Source organism: Rousettus aegyptiacus, unplaced genomic scaffold (genome assembly GCF_014176215.1).
Source record: "Rousettus aegyptiacus isolate mRouAeg1 unplaced genomic scaffold, mRouAeg1.p scaffold_m13_p_6, whole genome shotgun sequence".
NCBI classification, from domain to species: domain Eukaryota; kingdom Metazoa; phylum Chordata; class Mammalia; order Chiroptera; family Pteropodidae; genus Rousettus; species Rousettus aegyptiacus.
Window position 1 is genome coordinate 17,844,473 of NW_023416309.1, and position 18,188 is coordinate 17,862,660.

The window sequence follows — 18,188 nt, forward strand, 5'->3', positions numbered from 1 at the left end:
TATTTTGTAGGTGAAGCTGTTACACTTTTTTTTTTTACACAAGTGTTTTTGTATGTGGTAGATACACCCACTTACCATTTACGTAGACTTTTTATACACATTTTCCATTTACGTAGTCTCATTTTACATGGTTCTTTCTTTTTCATTTCCATTATTGGAGATTACTCTTTCTGAAAAACAGTAGCTTAACTCAGCAACATACAAAGAACTAATATTTACTAACACACAATTATTAATGATCTTCCTGTTCATTGGATGGCAAATTAAAAAGCACGGGTGACCACTAATGTTTTTCAGGATTGGTTTTACAAAAATTTTTCTGTAGAAGCTGAAAATTATATGAAGAAAAAATGTCTTCCTTTTAAAATACTTTTAGATAATGTACCCGGTCATCTATACAATTTAGAACACCCAAATATAAAAGTTGTATATTTGCCATCAAATACAACTTACTTGATCCAACCTTTAGATCAAGGCATTATTTTCACCTTTAGGATTAATTATATTAAATGGAGTTTTAATGATATTTTTAATAAATTTGGAAATAGTGAATCACTTACAGGTGCCTGGAAGACATACACAATTTTAAGTTTGTATCAGAATATTGCTTTAGCTTTGAGTGATAGAAAGCTGTCAACTTTAAATACTTGTTGGAAAACAGTATGTCCAAAAGTGGTTGTACCAGGGAATATGGTTCCAACAACTGAAGAGGGATTAACTGGCATTATTATTTTTTAAATTTCAAGAAGAAGACTCTGACAATGTTTTATTTTTATTGTTATTTTTATTATGGTGACATTGGTTAGCAAAGTCAAGTAAGTTTCAGGTGTACAATTTAACAGTAAGGCATATATATAGTGCGCGTTCACTGCCTGGCTCTGACAATTTAAAGATAGATGATATTAACAAATTGCTGGTTAATCATGAATAACCTGGTAACGAATTTACTTAATATTTGAAGCCCATCCTGCCAATGAATATATGGCAGTGACCTTGAACCAGTTTTATTTACTACAGAAAATATTTAGGAAGCTCTTCAGTTGGCCACAAAACTGAAAACTGTAATTCTAGATAGTGGTCCAAACATCCAGCAAGCCTTAAAATTTGGAAAAGATTTTTTTAAATTTACAGCGAATATTGAAGAATTTATGAAAACTTAGTAAAAGATGGAGTTGAAAAAGTCATCCAAAAACGTAAATAATGAAACTAAAATAGTACTTCCAAATATTTCAAGCAATGGAGATGATGACTTTGGGCCAATGAAAAAGAGAAGGTTGATTGCTTTAGATTACAGTGCAGACACCAAGAGCAAATAAAATTTATTTCCGTTTTTCTGAATTTTCATTACTATTTTTTTGTGAAAATATGTGAAATAAATATTTTTATGACTTATATTGGCCTGTTTCTTTAGTATTATTTTTCGTACTGGGGACTCTTTTTACATAGTTTTTTTCCACATTAAAAAAAAAACACTTGGAATGGATAATCCATGTAAATTGAATGACAGGTGTATATGGAAATAAGCAACATGTTATATTTATAATTCCTGAATGACACACAGTGAACAAGAATGTTATCAGCTTTACAAGAAGTGACAAGTATCCACAAGAAATATAATCACAAACCAATTTTTACTAATAAGTTAATTTTTTATTTCCAGTTGGCAGATATCCCTGTTACGATCTGCACATATCCATTTGTATTTGACGCCCAAGCAAAAACTACTCTCTTACAAACAGATGCAGTCTTACAGATGCAGGTAAAATGTTATATAATACCAGTCTGATTTGAGTGTGGTTTTTGGATGATTATTGTACTTTTTTTAAGAAGTAAATATTTGAAACTAGCTTATAATCAGTAATCTTTGGGGACATTTTGTACCTGTGTGGTTTCTTGTGCAACCTACCTTTGGTACCTAGAAAGAGAACTATTGTATGTGACATATAACATATATATTGTTATGAGGGCTACATACACACATACACACACACACTCTCTCTCTCTCTCTCTCTCTCTCTCTATTTATTTATTTATTTGAATGAAAATAGAATAATTTAACCTTTAATTGTTTTATATCTAAAAAATTGAATAAGCCTATTTCATTATAGAAATATACAATTTTTATAAATAATTTTAGTAGTCTACCTGAAAATGTTGGTGGTTTTTCAAAATCTTGCTTCATTATACTTGGTAAAAGATGGAAGGGACTGGAGGTGAAATTATGTTAAAGTAGGAGGCATTTGATCACTTATTAGGAGGATTATGAAATTTCCTTGAAAAAAGTTTTAGTAAAAAGTATTTTCCTGAAGTTGTTTCCTCCTCCTCCCTCCTTTTTCTCCCTACACTCCCTTTGTTTTATGTTAAAAATTCTTTGATTTACAATGAAGATTTTTTTAAACTAGTTTACATTATGACTTTAAAGGGCTACAGGAGTTTATCATTTGAACCTGTAAATAGAAAAGTTTTTGAGTTTCTTTCTTTGGTATAGAATTACTGTGGAGGCTGAGGACTAAGAAAAGAATGAGAAGAGACCTTTGGCACTTCGTATTCTAAAAATGCTTTAAAAAATTACCTGACCCCAGTGTTGATACCTATTTTCATTCCTTTAAAATAAATGCATTTGGTATTTTAAATCCCTCTATAGATTTAAATAATTGGTAATGTGGCAGTTTTAGAGATGTGCTTATTTCTATTTTCATCAACAGAAGAAATAAATATTTTTGTACAGTTTTATACTAACAGCTAATAAACCAGCTTATTAGCTGGTAATATTATTTTGGTAGCTTTTGTTAAAACCTTAAGGTAATCAGTCACTTGGTACATTTAATATTCCATTTACAACAAGAACACAGGGGAAACCATAGGAAAAGAACAAAGGCTTTAAATAGTAAAAGCTAAATGCTTACTTTGGTGAGAACTTATGGTGACCACTCAACTAGATGAATTTCTATAAAACCTCCTTAGCCAGGCTGTCCCTTATTCTCTTTAGAAGTTTTTTACTACTATTTTCTGAGAAACAGCAGTGTTCAGATTTATCAGTGTTATAGTTACATGCTTACTTAATGGTATTTTTAGTGACACATTAATATAAAAAATTCAAAAGGAATTTTTTATTAAGTTCTTATACTAGGTACTGTGTGAAGTTCTATATGAATTCAGTAGTATAGAAATTATTATAGACATAGGATATCTAATTAATAGGTAGAGGTTGGCTTAGTCACAGTAGCTTCTTTGTAGCATAGCTATTAAAATTTTAATCTTTTGTTTTCTAGATGGCTATTGACCAGGCCCACAGACAGAATGTCTCCTCTCTTTTTCTCCCAGTGATTGAGTCTGTGAATCCCTGTTTAATTCTAGTGGTACGTAGAGAAAATATTGTAGGAGATGCAATGGAAGTCCTTAGGAAAACAAAGAATATAGACTACAAAAAGCCGCTCAAGGTACTTTGACGTTTTCTATTATATAATTTGGACTTTTATTTAAAAAATATTTGTGTCTTCCATTTTTTAGTGTATCTTTGAAAATTAACAAAATTATATTTTAAAAAATTTAAAACTATTGCTAAGCCTTTATTTATAATGAATAACATGTTATACATTCTCCAGGGTATACCGTTATTTCTTTACATTCAATATATGCATTATGCTGTTTCAGGTTATATTTGTTGGAGAAGATGCTGTCGATGCAGGAGGAGTACGCAAAGAATTTTTCTTGCTCATCATGAGGGAATTATTGGATCCTAAATATGGCATGTTTAGGTATTATGAAGATTCCAGGCTCATTTGGTTTTCTGATAAGGTAAAAAGCCCAACCTTCTAAATTACTTCTATATATAGACCTATGTATGTATACCTATATGTATCAAGTTAAATCAGTAAATCAGAGTTATTACTGGATTCCTAACACATTTGACTTAGAAATCTGCTTTAACGCAATTTGAAAAATTATAAACTTTGGACTCAAAGTTATCAAAAAATATTGATGCTTATCACACATTTCATATTAGCAAATAAATTAAGAAACGGTCAGCCTGAAAATGAGGTTGACCAAATTCCTTCTGTTGATTTAGATTTGAAGATTGAATAATAATTATCAGATTAACTTTTCATCTGGAAAAAATGTATTTATTATTAGAGATTATTGATTTTTCTACCTTAGCATTTAGACAGAGGTAACTGCTCAGCAAACTACAGTCTATGAACTAAATTCTTCCCAGCACATGTTTTTGTAAATAAAGTCACGCTCACTCATTTATTTGATTTCCATGACTGCTTTGTAGCCTCAGCTGGTAGAGGCAGAGTTGAGTAGTTGTGATGGAGACCCTATAGCCAACAAAACCTAAAACATTCGCCATCTTTTCCTTTACAGCAAATGTTTGCTGACCCCTGATTTAGAGATAATAAGTGAAATGAATGAATGGTTCAGTTTGTAGAACTGAAAGAAATTTGAATAGAATATTTACTATTGGTTCTAAAAACCTTGATGTATTGTTTATTCATTTTTCCAGGAGACTGACTGGCCTTTATGGTGTTAGTAGTCATTGGTGATTGGTGCCTAGACTCATTAATTTATTAGGAGTTGCAAAATGGTGCTACTCAAATTCTTTATTTTATTTTTAATTTTATTAAAAATGAAGTAGCTTGGATACTTTTACAGATTTCTCTTTATCTACTGTTTTGGTTCCCTAATAGTGCAGTTCATATAGGAAAAGATTCTCTCCCTAGATCTTTTCTTTAAAAAAAAAAAAAAAAAAAAAAAGAATATGTTCATTAGTATGCAATTAGTTTTTTGGTTTTGTTCACGGATTTAAACATATTTGATGTTTTTCAGTCCATCGTAGTTATTATCTTTATTGATGTTCATATTATCTAATCTTTGTCATGGAGAGCTCTTCAAGTTGGCATCTGAATGCTTTTTTCACAACCTTTGCTCTTTAGTACCTTCTTTGTTACCTAGTGTACTTTCTCTGATAAAATGTTCCAGACTTATACATTTACTGCCTAATAAAACCGGCATTTCCACTGAAAATGTTTTTTTTTTTAATTGTTTTGTTTTTGTTCTTTATGTATAACCCAGGAGAGACACAGTCAAATAACAGTGTTTCAATATAACTGGAAATTGTTACGCCTTATATTGTTATACCAACAAGTAGATACACATTTAGATTAATTTTTGACTTTTAGGGATTGTGTATTTAAATTCAGCTGAGTTTTATAATTATATAAAATATGTAAATATTATAAAATATTTACATATATAAAATATTTACATATTTTATATAATTATAAAATCTATTTCCAAGATGGAGAAGGTCTGACAGGAGTCCTCACCCTGCACATCACTGCCCTCCTGCCCATCTGTCTGTTAGAAGGTGTCATGTTCTTCTCTCCTAACCTCAGCTCACTTTTAAACTAGATTGCTTCAAAAAAGAAGACTTAAGTTTAAACACTGAAAAAAAAAAAAAATCAAATCTATAAAATATCTAAAAGAAGTCTCGCTTCTGTTTCTACATCCTCTACCCTATTTACTCCCTCCTCATGTAGATGATCTTTTTTAAAGGAATGTTGTGGTTTATCCTCTTTTAAAGTTAATATAAGTATACACATAGCAGGGGGAAATTGTGTGAAGGGTATGTTAGAACTCTGTATTATTTGTGTACTTCCTTGTGAACCTGAAAGTATTTTAAAATAAGTATTTTTAAAAAGAAATAGTACATTTTTTTCCCCATCAATAAAGGATATTTTATTTTACATGGGAAATTGAAGCATGGTCACATGTTGTTGTGATTAATTACTCAGAAAGTAGAAAATCAGAATGCAGGAAGATATCAGTTGCAAGAGCAGGCTTCTAAAGTTGTAAAAAAAATAATGGAGTTTAGTACACTAGTGGAGGATTGACTAGTTAGACACATAGATCCATAAGATCAGGAAGGAAAGCAAGTATATAAGTACAAATCTCTTGATAGATTTGAGGTGGGAGATTGTGAAAGTTCTCTTAGAATTATTTTTCCTTTACAGTGAAATAAAATGCAAGGTAATTAAAGGGTTATGATAGAGAGAAGGATGTTGGAGGTTTGAAGAGAAAGAAGTGGTGAAATAACCATTTTGGGGAGTGGAAAAAATAAATTGAACATGTAAATATAGGATTAGACTGGCAGCATTGGAGGTCCATTTGAAACTTATGATTCAAAGTGATTTAAAATGAGACAGTCAACTTGGTTGTGTGTGTGTGGTTTTTTTTTTTTTTCCTTTAGTGACTTTTTGCTGCTTGGGTAGAGGTAAGGTTGAGGCAGACAATTGATTTAAACCAGTTTGGGATTTTAGCAAGTAAGTATATACAAAAGGGAATAAAGGTCAAGGATATGATTATCTTGATGGATCATGGAATTTAAGCTTTGTAAGGAGGAAAGTATGAAGACTTTGTTGGAGGGTAAGTAGAGAATTTTTTTTAAAGTGGTAGTCAGTGGATTGTAGCTCTAGGTGGAGTTGAGTTGTAGTGAGAGTTGAAGTATTGGGAGGAGTAGGTTATAGAATAAGAAATGATGGTCATATAGGGAATGCTTGAGATTTGGAGGATTGTGGTTGGTTGTAAAATGTAACCATAGGAATGGGTGTTTGAATAGTGATGGAGGACAAAATGTTGAAAATAAGCAGGTCAGGAAACTGAGAGACTAGTTTGTTGGATACCTTTTTTGCCTGGATATTAAAATAATCAAAAACAATGACAGGAATAGTAGTATAGAAAGAAAGCATTAGATGATGCTAAAATCTGTGAATGAGGGAACTGTGGAAGGTTTTTAGATGACCACACAAGGAATGTGATCAGTTGGCATGTGTTTTAGAGGAGTTGGGGGTTTTAGGAAGGTAAATGGAAGAAGGTCTAGCAGTGAAGAGCAGAAAACCTATCTTTAGGCCCAGTCATAAGATAGATTGTAAGAGAAAACACACTATTTGCAGGGGAACGAGTGTCCTCAAGATTCAGTCTTGTTCATCTCGAGAAAGGGGAAGGAAAATTGGAAGAAGTTTGGATATGGGCAGTTTTCAAAATGGTAGATGGTTAGTGCCAGAGACAGTGAAAGGATTTGGTGGAGCAAGAACATCTGTAAGCTTGTATCAGATTTCGGGGCCTGTAAAATGCCACACAGAGGTGAGATTAGGGATGATTTGTAACTTTTAGCTTCCTGTGTTGATAAACAGGCATGTAAGACATGGTGGAATGAATAGTCCTGATGGCTTCTGAGGTAGGCAAACAATTTTCTCAAATTATAGTCTCCTTCCTGGCACTGGTATCTTAGGGCAGCTTGTAGTGGTATGGAAGATAGAATTTGAGAGGATATGTGGGGTGGGAGCCTGTCCTGCTAGGAACACAAATTGTTCTGTGGGCCTTTATTCAGTTCCGCAGGGAGGTCTTGTTTTGAGTCCAGGGGAGGGTCAGTCTTAATAAGCTTTATCATGGATCTCTGTGAGATGAGACCTTTTCAGTTACCTCTTGATTTGGTAAATGGGAGCCCCCTGATCTCTTTTGTGTACATTTTAATTGTTCCCATTATTTTTTAGTTATTCTTTATATTTAGTACAACAGATGTTCTAAGCTTATCTTGTTTTTTCTCTACCCTAGCCTTGACATCAGCCATTTCTCCTAAGAGCTCTGACTTTAAGGGGAAAATGTATTTAGAATTCAAGCTATGGATGCTAAGTATACTCGCTACTACCAGGGGAGCCATTGCTTTCAGACTCTCGCAACAGACAGAACTAGGAACTTTATGTATATACATACACATGCACACATTTCATGGTTTTCAACATATATAAGCTACATCTCTCTGTACTGAAACCATGAGGTTGTACTGATACCTCTAATTTTATGCAAACACCACAGAGTTTACTCTAGCTTTCTCCCTTTCCATTTTATGTGATTAAAATCACCAGAGAGAAACTTCACAGTCATTATCTTCAAGGTATTTACCCAATATATCCTGTATATAGCCAGTCTTCTGGCTACACTGGCTAAAAACTCAGCCCCAGACATGGGTGTCTTCAGAGTAGGTGTACTAGCTAAAAGCTAAGCCCTGACGGGTGGGAGGGAGGAAGGCAGAAAGCTGTATGTTGTTGTTGTTCTTCTTCTTCTTTTTTAATTTTTTTCAATGGAGTGAAATTCATGTAACAATTTACCATTTTAAGAATTTTAAAACCTGCAAATCAGTGGCATTTAGTATATTCACAGTGTTTTGCAACCATCACCACTATCTACTTCCAGAACATTTCACCACTTCAAAAGGAAACCTGTACACATTAAACTTATTTCCCATTTCATTTTCCTTCTAGGCACTGACAACCACTAATCTACTGTCTGTGGATTTGCCTATTCTTGATATTTGTTGTAACTGGAGTCAAACAATAATGTGGACTTTTGTGTCTGGCTTCTTTCACTTAGCATAATGTTTCCAGAGTCCATCCATGTTGTACCATGTGTCTGTTCTTCATTCCTTTTTATAGCTGAATAATATTCCATTGTATGTATAGACCACATTTTGTTTATCCATTCATTAATTGATGGACATTTGGGTTGTTAATACCTTTTGGTGGAATATTACGAATACTGCTGCAGTGAGCAGTCTTGTACAAGTTTTTGTTGATACACTGTTTGCAATTATTTTGGTTATTTACCAAGAAATGGAATTGCTGGGTCATGTGATAATTCTCTTTGACATTCTGAGGAACCACCAAACTTTTCCACAATGGCTGCACCATTTTATATTCCATTCGACAGTATATGAGGATTTCAATTTCTCCACATTCCCAGCAAACATTTACTATTTCCCTTTTTATTATTATTATTATTATTATTATTATTATGTTTTATTTCTGTGTTTCTTATAGGAGGTGCGAAGTTGTATCGCTGTAGTTTTGATTTGCATTTCACTGAAGGCTAATGTGTGCTTTTCTGGTAATTTGTATATCTTTAGCATTGTCTTTTTGTTGTTGAGTTTTAAGAGTTCTTTATATGTTCTGGATACTTTTAAACTCTTATCAAATACACGATTTACAAATAGTCTCTTCTGGTTGTCTTTTCACTTTCTCGATAATATCCTTTGATTCACAAAAATTTTAAATTTTGATGAAGTCTTAGTTGTCTGCTTTTTGTTGCTTGCGCTTTTTTTTATCATAACTAAGAAATTGTTGAGAAATTTAAGGTCATGAAGATTTATCCCTGTGTTTTCTTCTGAGAGTTTTGTAGTGTTAGGTGTTATAGTTAGGCCTTTGATCTTTTTTGAGTTTATTTTTGTCTGTGATGTGAGATAAGAGTTTACTTTCATTTTTTGCATGTGAATACCTGGTTGTCCTACTGTTGTTTGCTGAAAAGAGTGTTCTTTCCTCCATTGAATAGTCTCGGCATTCTCATCGAAAATTAATTGACTATTATGGATTTATTTCTGGACTTTCAGTTTTATTCTGATGATGTATATGTCTAGGCTTTTGCTAGTACACACTGTCTTATTTACTGTGTTTCGTAGTACGTTTCAAAATTGGATTTTCCCATTTTCTTCTCATTTAAGATTTATTCTTCTCATTTAAGATTGTTTTGACTATTAAGGATTCCTGAAATTCTATATTTTTGGATACTTTTAAAGTTTTGGTTAGCTTTTCCATTTCTGTAAAAAACACCACTGAGGTTTTGATACAGAATATGTTGAACCTGTAGATCAGTTTTCTGGAGGTATTGCCATCTTAACAATATTGTCTTCAGTCCATCAACATAAGATGTCTTTCCATTTATTGAGGTCTTTAATTTTTTTTTAGCAATACTTTGTAGTTTTCAGTGTGCAGATTTTACACCTCCTTGGTTAAATTTATTTCTGAGTATTTTGTCCTTTTTGATGCTATCATAAATGGAATCGTTTTATTACTTTTTTGATTTGTTTATTTTTAATGTATAGAAATACAGATTATTTTTGTATGTTGATCTTGTATCATGCAATTGTACCGAATTCTTTTATTAGCTCTAATTGTTTTTGTAGATTCTTTAGAATTTTCTGTGTACAAGATCATGTCATCTACAAATCCATTAGATTTTACTTCTTTCTAATGTAGATACCTTTCTGGATTTCTTTTTCTTGCCTAATTAATTGCCCTGGCTAGAAGGGGTGAGAATGAACATGTGTTCCTCTTGTTCCTGACCTGAATGGGATGTTAGCTGTGGGTTTTCATAAATCCCTTTTGTCATGTTAAGGAAGTTTTCTTTTATGCCCAGTTTGTTGAGTATATTTATCATGGAAAAGTGTTGGATTTTATGCTTTTTCTGCATCAATCGAAATGATCATGTAGTTTCCTTCCTTTATTCCATTAATGCAATTACATTGTTGGATTTTCTAATGTTAAACCACCTTGCATTCCTGAGATAAAGCCCATTTGGTCATGGTGTGTAATCCTTTTAGTGTGGTGCTAGATTCAATTTGCTATTTTTCTGTTGATTATTTCTTTCTCATTTGTAAGGGGTACTGGTTACTATATTATTCCTTTCCACGTGTATGGTATTTTTAACTTTAATATCATGGTACTGCTGGTGTCATAGAGTTAGACTGTACCCCCCTTCTCCACTTCCATTTCTTGGAACCGAGTTTAAGAAGGAGTAATCTTAATTCTTCTTTAAATGTTTGGTAGAATCTGTCCTGAGGCTTTTCTTTGTTGGAAGGTTTTTGATTAGTGATTCAATATCTTGTAATAGATATTTTTTTTAAAAGATTTTTCTAGTTTTAGTATCAATTCAATAGTTCGTGTGTTTCTAGGAATTTGTCTATTTCATCTAGATTATATGTTTTGTTGGTATACAATTATTTATATTGTTTTCCTTTTTATTTATGTGAGGTCAGTTGTAATGTCTCAGCTTCCAGTCCTGATTTTAGTAAAGGAAGTCTTTTTGTTTTCTTGGCTTAAGTAAAGGATTGTCAATTTTGTTGATCTGTTAAAAGAATCTGCTTTTGTTTTTTGTTTTTTTGTTTTTTTTTGCTTCTTTGTATTGTATTTCTTTTCTCTATTTCATTTATCTCCGCTTTTATCTTTATTATCACTGTTCCTCAGTATCTGAGAAAGACTGGTTCTAGGATCCGCTGTGAGTACCAAAATTTGCGAATGCTTAAGTCCCTTATGTGAAATGTCATGGACCAATGAATGCATACAGTCAACCCTCTGCATCCACAGATTTTTCAACTTCATATCAGAAATACTGTTTTTGATCCACGGCTGGTTGAATGCATGGATGAGAAATGCACAGATACGGAGAGCTGACTGGATTTTCTCCCTCCATTGCCTATGGGTTTAGTTTGCTCTTTTTGTGGTTTCTTGGGTAAATTTCCCCTTGAACGCTGCTTTCCTTGCATCCCATAAGCTTTTGTAATTTGTGTTTTCATTTTTTATTATTCTCTAAGTATTTTTTTATTTCCCTTGTGATACCTTTTTTGATTCATTTGTTGTCTGTCATGTTTGTGAATTTTTCATATTCTGTTATCAACTTGTACTTTCATTCCATTATAGTTTAAGAAAGCTTTTTTTTAATGCTTTGAGTCTTTATAAATTTAGTGAGACTTATTCTGAACTAACCTATGGTCATCTGACCTGGGAAACAGTTTGTGAGCGAGCACTTGAGAAGAATGCTCTTGCTAGATGGAGTGTTCTATATCTACCCGTTAGGTCTAGCTGGTTTGTAACATTGTTCAGGTCTTTTATTTCCTTACTGATCTTCTGTCTGTTTTTTCTATGCATTATTGAAAGTGAGGTATTTAAAGCCTCCAGCTGTCATTTTAGAACTGTATTTCATCCTTCAATTCTGTCAGTTTTTGCTTCATATATTTTAAAGCTATATCATTAGATAGATATATGTTTATAACTGTTATGTCTTCTTGATGAATTGATACTTTTATCAATATGTGTCTTTGTCTGTTGTGATATTTGGCTTAAAAGTCTTTTGTCTGATATTAGTATAGCCACCTAGCTCTCTTTTGGTTAGTATTTACATGGAATATCTTTTTCCAAACTTACTTTCAACCTAGTTGTGTGTTTGGATCTGAAGTGAGGCTTGTAGACAGCATATAGTTAAATTAGGTTTGTTTTCTTTTGTAAGTCCATTCTGCCAATCTCTACATTTTGTTTGCAGAATTTAATTAATTTAAATTTGAAGTCATTACTGATAAGAAAGACCATTTTGTTATCTGTTTCTATATGTCATATTTTCTTTGTTCTTCAGTTCCTCTGTAACTGCTTTTTTGGTGTTTGATTTTCGTCTAGTATATTTTGATTCCCCTCTCACTTCCTTTTCTGTATATATCTGTTATTTTCTTAGTAGTTGCTCTAAGGGTTACAATTAACATCTTAAATTTATAACAGTCTATTTTGAAATAATACCAACTTAATTTCAGTAGTATATAGAAACACTGCTTCTGGAACAGCTATCTTTACCCCATTATCTTTACAACTCAGAGTTTTATACATTGTGTGCCCATTAATATAGATTTATAATCATTTTGTGCATTTGCCTTTTAAACCATATAGGGAAGAAAGGAGTTAAAAATTAAAAATACAATAATATTAACTTTTATATTTATCCTTGTACCTACCTTTATTAGAGTTCTTTATTTATTTGTATGGCTTGAATAATTTTGCATTTTTTCAGCCTGAAGAATTGCAGCATTTTTTGTAGGGAAGGTCTAATAACAACAAACTTCCTCAGTTTTTCTTTATCTGAGATTTCCTGGATATAGAATTCTTGTTTGCCAGTTTTTTCTTTCATTCCTTTGTCATCCCATTCCCATTCCATATTGTCATCCCATTGCCTTTTGGCATTCTTGCATTCTGATTAAAAATTAGTGTTAATCTCACTGAGAAGCCCTACTGTGTGGTGAGTTGCTTCTCTTTTGTTGCTTTCATTACTTTTTTTTGTAATTGCTTTTCAACACTTTGATTATAATGTGCCTGGATATGGATTTTGAGTTTGTCATACGTGGAATTTGTTGAGCTTCTTGGATGTTAGATTTATGTCTTTTATCAAATTTGGGAAGTTTTCAACCATTTCTCCAAATAGTTTTTTCTCTTTTTTTCTCTCTTTCTGAGATTATTTGCATGATGGTACATTTGATGATGTCCCACAGGTCTCTTCGGCTTTATTCATATTTCCTTATTCTTTTTTCCTGCTGTTCTTCAAAATGGATAATCTCAATTGACCTGGCTTTAAGTTCACTTTTTCTTTTTTCTGCCTCCTCAGATCTCCTTTTTGTACCCCTCTAGTGAATTTTCCATTTCAGTTGCTGTACTTTTCAGCTCCAGAATTCCTTTTTAATTCCTTTTCATAATTTCTGTCTCTTTATTGGTATTCTTTATTTGTCAAGACATTGTTATTCTGGTTTTCTTTATTTTTCCATAGTTGCTTTAGTTCTTTAAGCATATTTAGAACAGTTGATTTAGTCTTCATCTAGCAAGTCCAATATCTGAGCTTTCTCAAGGACAGGTTGTATTTATATCTTTTTTTTCATTTGTATGCCTAATAAATTTTCATTCAATACTAGACACTTTTTGTTTTGTTTGACACAGTTTCTTGTTCGTTTTCCATAGTACCTTCTATTCCTTCAAGTTTCTTTTGTTCTTGTTGTCTTTTTCTTGTAATCCCTGGCTGTTTGTCGACATTAAAAAGTATCTAGATACTTTATGTGTATGGGCATACACATGTATTTATAGGCTTCATTCATAGAGTGAGCAGGTGGGGGTCTTTCAAGGGGGGACACTTAAATATCAGCATATATAGGTTGTTCCCCCCACCTTGGATTATCAAGAAAGATTGTATCTCTGGCTGTCAGTGTTGTAGTAGTGTTCCAAATACTAGAAAGGAAAACTGGGATTTTCTAGTTGTTCACTGTATAGACCTTTGTTTGATCCCCGCCCCCCCTTTTTTTTTTTTGATGCAGCACCCTGACCATCAGCTGTCTCAGATTCCAGAGCCTCTTTGGTTCACCTCTCCAGAAAGGCAAAGAACTTCCCACCAAATGTTTTATTTTCATCCCTACTCTAATAACCTCTGACTTTCAGAGCCTTAGGTTATACCAGCTAAGCCGGCTGGGATACCTTTGACTTTACAGGTACTGATTGATACTTCCAGTTCCTGAGCATACAGCACAAATTAGCTTATTTTTCATTGGCTTTCTTCCTACAAGCTACTATTTCCGTTTATTTTGCTTTACCAATTTTGTTACCAGCCATTGAACTATTTTTCATATTTTGAAATATTAACACTTACTGAGTGTTATTAAAACCATCCCTTATTCTTTTTTGTGTGTGTTTATAATATTTTTATTTATTTTCATTTAGAGAACTTTCAGGAGGGAGAGACAGTAACACATGTAGTCTGCTGTATTTAAGAAGGGGTTTCTGAACTTAAATACAAACGTAGCACATCACAAAGGAAAAAGATTAATTTGACCACTGAAAAATATGGAATTTATGCATAACAAACAAAATTAAAAAACATATAACAGACTGAGATATGTGTAACAAATGTAACAGAGTAGTATCCCTAATGTATGAAGGATTCAAATACAAATACACTAGCACCCAAAAGATAAATATGCCAGGTACATGAAGAGATATTTCACAAGCACAGACAAATCCCTAATTTTTATTATCACTAATAGTCAAAAATATATACTAACTCAGAATTGTTTATTTGTGTTTATAGTTTGTATACACAGATAAAAATGTGGAAAAATAGGCATTTTTCTGGACTGCAAATGGCAGTATAACCTGGAACAGGTGTGGAGGAAAAGAGTTTGACAGTATGCTTAACTATCTTTTGATTTCATAATTCTTCCTTACGAAGCAGAATTTCTCCTAAGGAAATATTCCAAACTATGAACCAAAATATACACAAAAAAGATGTCCATCTTATTTTGAATATTACTATCAGAATAATTAACATTTATTGAGTCTTTACTCTGTGCTTCAGGAACTGCAATAAAAGCATTTTGCATACATTATCTCATTTAATCCTCACAACAACCATGTGAGATAAATACCGTTTTTATCTTTGGAAACACTGAGGCTAGACAGTAAATGAACCCATATCTGGAGCTCCAGATCTGGTGGGTGGGGGGGGGGGGAATACCATTTTTCTCCTTCTCTAAAGGTAGGAGATAGGAGTGCAGAATAGGCATGTTTACAGTGTTTTAATCTGAATGTTCAACTATAATAAAATAGCTAATTTAGCAATCCATGGCACTTTTATATGATGCAGTATGCAACCATTAAGAATCATGTTCTGGTCTATAGCCAAGCCACCCTGAACAAGCCTGATCCCATCTGATCTCGGAAGCTAAGCAGGGTCGGGCCTATTTAGTACTTGGATGGGAGACCATTTAGGATACCAAGTACTGTAGGCATTAAAAAAAAGAAGAATCATGTTCTGGAAGAATATATAACGACATAAGAAAATACTTGTTTTGTAATTAGAAAAATGAGAACACAAATAGGTTTTAATGTTTCTAAATTTACAATAGATGAAAATATATAAAAATATTTTTTAAATTATTATTTCTTAGTGGGTTGTATTTTTTTGCTTTTTTCCATATTTTGAATATGTATAATTTTTAAAATCAGAAATGGAGTTCTAGTAATCATTTATTTAATGCTTAATGATGTGGAAATATTTATATTTATAAGGAAAAAAAGCCAGTCGTAAAGTTATATGTATAGTATGATCTCAGCTAGATTCTAATTTTGTCCTAGAGAATACATTGGGTGGAAATGTGGAAAATAGTAACAATGATATTATTCCAGGGAGATAGAAATGAGAATGAACTTTTTCTTGTCATTCATTACTTTTTTCTGTATCTTCTAAATTTTCTACTACAAGTATGTGTTTTTATAATCAAAATAATGTTTTAACTTGAAGAACAAGTCTTTACTTTTCTTCCTTATATTTTTAGACATTTGAAGACAGTGATTTGTTCCATCTGATTGGTGTTATCTGTGGATTAGCAATTTATAATTTTACTATTGTGGACCTCCATTTTCCTTTGGCTTTATATAAGAAACTGTTGAAAAAGAAGCCATCCTTGGATGATTTGAAGGAACTAATGCCTGATGTTGGCAGGTTAGTTGTAAAAGGTGGCAAAGATGGAGTTTAGGAAATAGGAATGTACAGAAAGCTTTTCTTTTGGGTATGATTGTGTTTTGTTGTTCTTGTCGAATTTCTAAAATAAATAAAAGTTGTTCTAATTAAGAAAAACAAATTATGTTACACCAATCAAATTTTATGCTGAAAGACTTAGGTGTCTAAAACCACTTGCTAAATTTTTTAGTGGTTTAACAAAACTTTGCCAATATCAGATAATAAATTTTGGAAAGTATTCCCTAAGAGTAGTTAAGTGATTTACTTGGACTTTTACTTTCGATCACCTTTATTCCTAGCTGCAATATGTAAAATTTCTTTTTATTTATTACATAAATGGAATAAAAGTTGTATATAAATAAGGACAGATGTTGAAAATGGGTGGATACATGGTCTTTGTTTTCAGAGGAAGAGATAAAAACCTTAAAGTGATTATTTTTCCATCAACATTGTAAGTTTACCATTGTACATCTACCATTCTGAAACAAACATAAAAGTACAAATTAAAAGGATTTTATCTAGTGAGAGATGTATACTTATTCATAAACAAAACAGTCAAAATACCAATAACGTTTTACTTCAGAGAAACATATATTGTTTTACAGAAGCATGCAGCAATTACTGGATTATCCAGAAGATGATGTTGAGGAAACATTTTGTCTTAATTTTACGGTAAGCCGGAAAGACATAGGATTATTCATCATCTCTTATATTTAACAGCTGTGCCTTATGGTTTTTCTTTATTTGAATGGAGGGAATTCTTAAAGAACCCTTTAGCTAACATTTATTGAGCATTCACTATATGCTAGTCCTAGTATATGCATTATTTCATTTAATCCTCGTAACAATCCTATGTCATTGGTATTATTATCTTTATTTTACAGATAAAACTGAAAACAGTCATTACATGTCAGAAATAGTATTTATACCCAGCACTGTGACTTCAAAGCCTGTATGCTTTTATCATTATGCTGAAGATCTTTACAATACAAAGGGTCCTCTTTATTCAAGTGCTCATTTTTGAGTCTGTAATTACAGGAATATTTAGAGAAGCAAAGATTATTATAACATGAGAATATTCAGTAATGAGCTTTCCACTTAAAAGATTAATTTCCACACAGTCATCCCTTTCTGCTTCACACTAACATTCTTCCTTGACCATTTTGTCTTACTGTTGGATGAAATACTATAATAAAAATGAAAATACATTGGAATATTATTTGGAAAATGAAGTTGCAAATCTTGAAAAAGATGCATAATTTGGTTAAATAAGTGAAAGGGATGTTAAGTAACTTACCCAGTCATGCAAAGCCATTGACAAGTGAGGATCTCGCAAAAGTAGACTAGTTGACAATGAAAAAAAAAAATCATCAAGGATTATGATAAGTCATGTCAGAAGGGAACAAATTGAATATTATCAATTAGACTCTTGGGAAAAGGTAAAACCTTCCATTTTATTTATTTTTCTTTTTTAAAAAAAAATCTTTAATTGCGTATTCATTTGTTTTCCTCCCAGACAGTCCTCTTTATGAATTTGTGGTTAAAGCTGACAAAAGATACCGTATTCTGCTATCATACAATTTGCCAAAAAAATTACATATCCCCTCAGAATTCTTTGGTCATTTTGAGAATTTGCACATAGTTCAGTTATAGAAAATTTGGTAGATTTATGATGAAATAAATTTATTCTAATATTTTTTTTTTTAAGAAAAAAATTCTCCTTGGACTTTTATTTATTATGAAATTTTGGTTCCCCTTTTCAGTTAATTCACTATAACTGTACCAGTTGTCTGTGAATCTTTACTAATCATCTCAATTGACTGAAAATTGGGTTCTGAGCAATTTAATTTCTAATTTATCAATCACTAAGTTTGTGAATTCATAGTATATATCTTCAAGAACTATGATAATTCAAACATTTCTTCCCACTGTCATTTCTTTCCCAGAGATTTTTAGTGTTTTTTTTTTTTTTTTTTTTTTTTTTTTATTGCTTGTGGAATAATAACTTTAGAGTGAGCTTCAAGGATATTTACAATCTG

At 32.0% G+C, this 18,188-nt stretch overlaps 1 protein-coding gene and 1 pseudogene across 7 annotated transcripts in view; both read left to right on the forward strand.

The window, feature by feature from the left end:
• The window catches only part of HERC4 (HECT and RLD domain containing E3 ubiquitin protein ligase 4), a 116,014-nt gene that overhangs the window by 81,641 nt on the left and 16,185 nt on the right, over window positions 1-18,188 (forward strand). For all 7 annotated transcript variants that reach the window (XM_016127313.2, XM_036223500.1, XM_016127309.2 and 4 more), the window contains 5 exons: window positions 1,661-1,759; window positions 3,273-3,440; window positions 3,655-3,798; window positions 15,965-16,131; window positions 16,755-16,821. In XM_016127313.2, the coding sequence (XP_015982799.1) occupies window positions 1,661-1,759; window positions 3,273-3,440; window positions 3,655-3,798; window positions 15,965-16,131; window positions 16,755-16,821 (645 nt within the window). The remainder of the gene's footprint in view (window positions 1-1,660; window positions 1,760-3,272; window positions 3,441-3,654; window positions 3,799-15,964; window positions 16,132-16,754; window positions 16,822-18,188) is intronic.
• Window positions 15,301-15,418, forward strand: LOC118604904 (annotated as a pseudogene).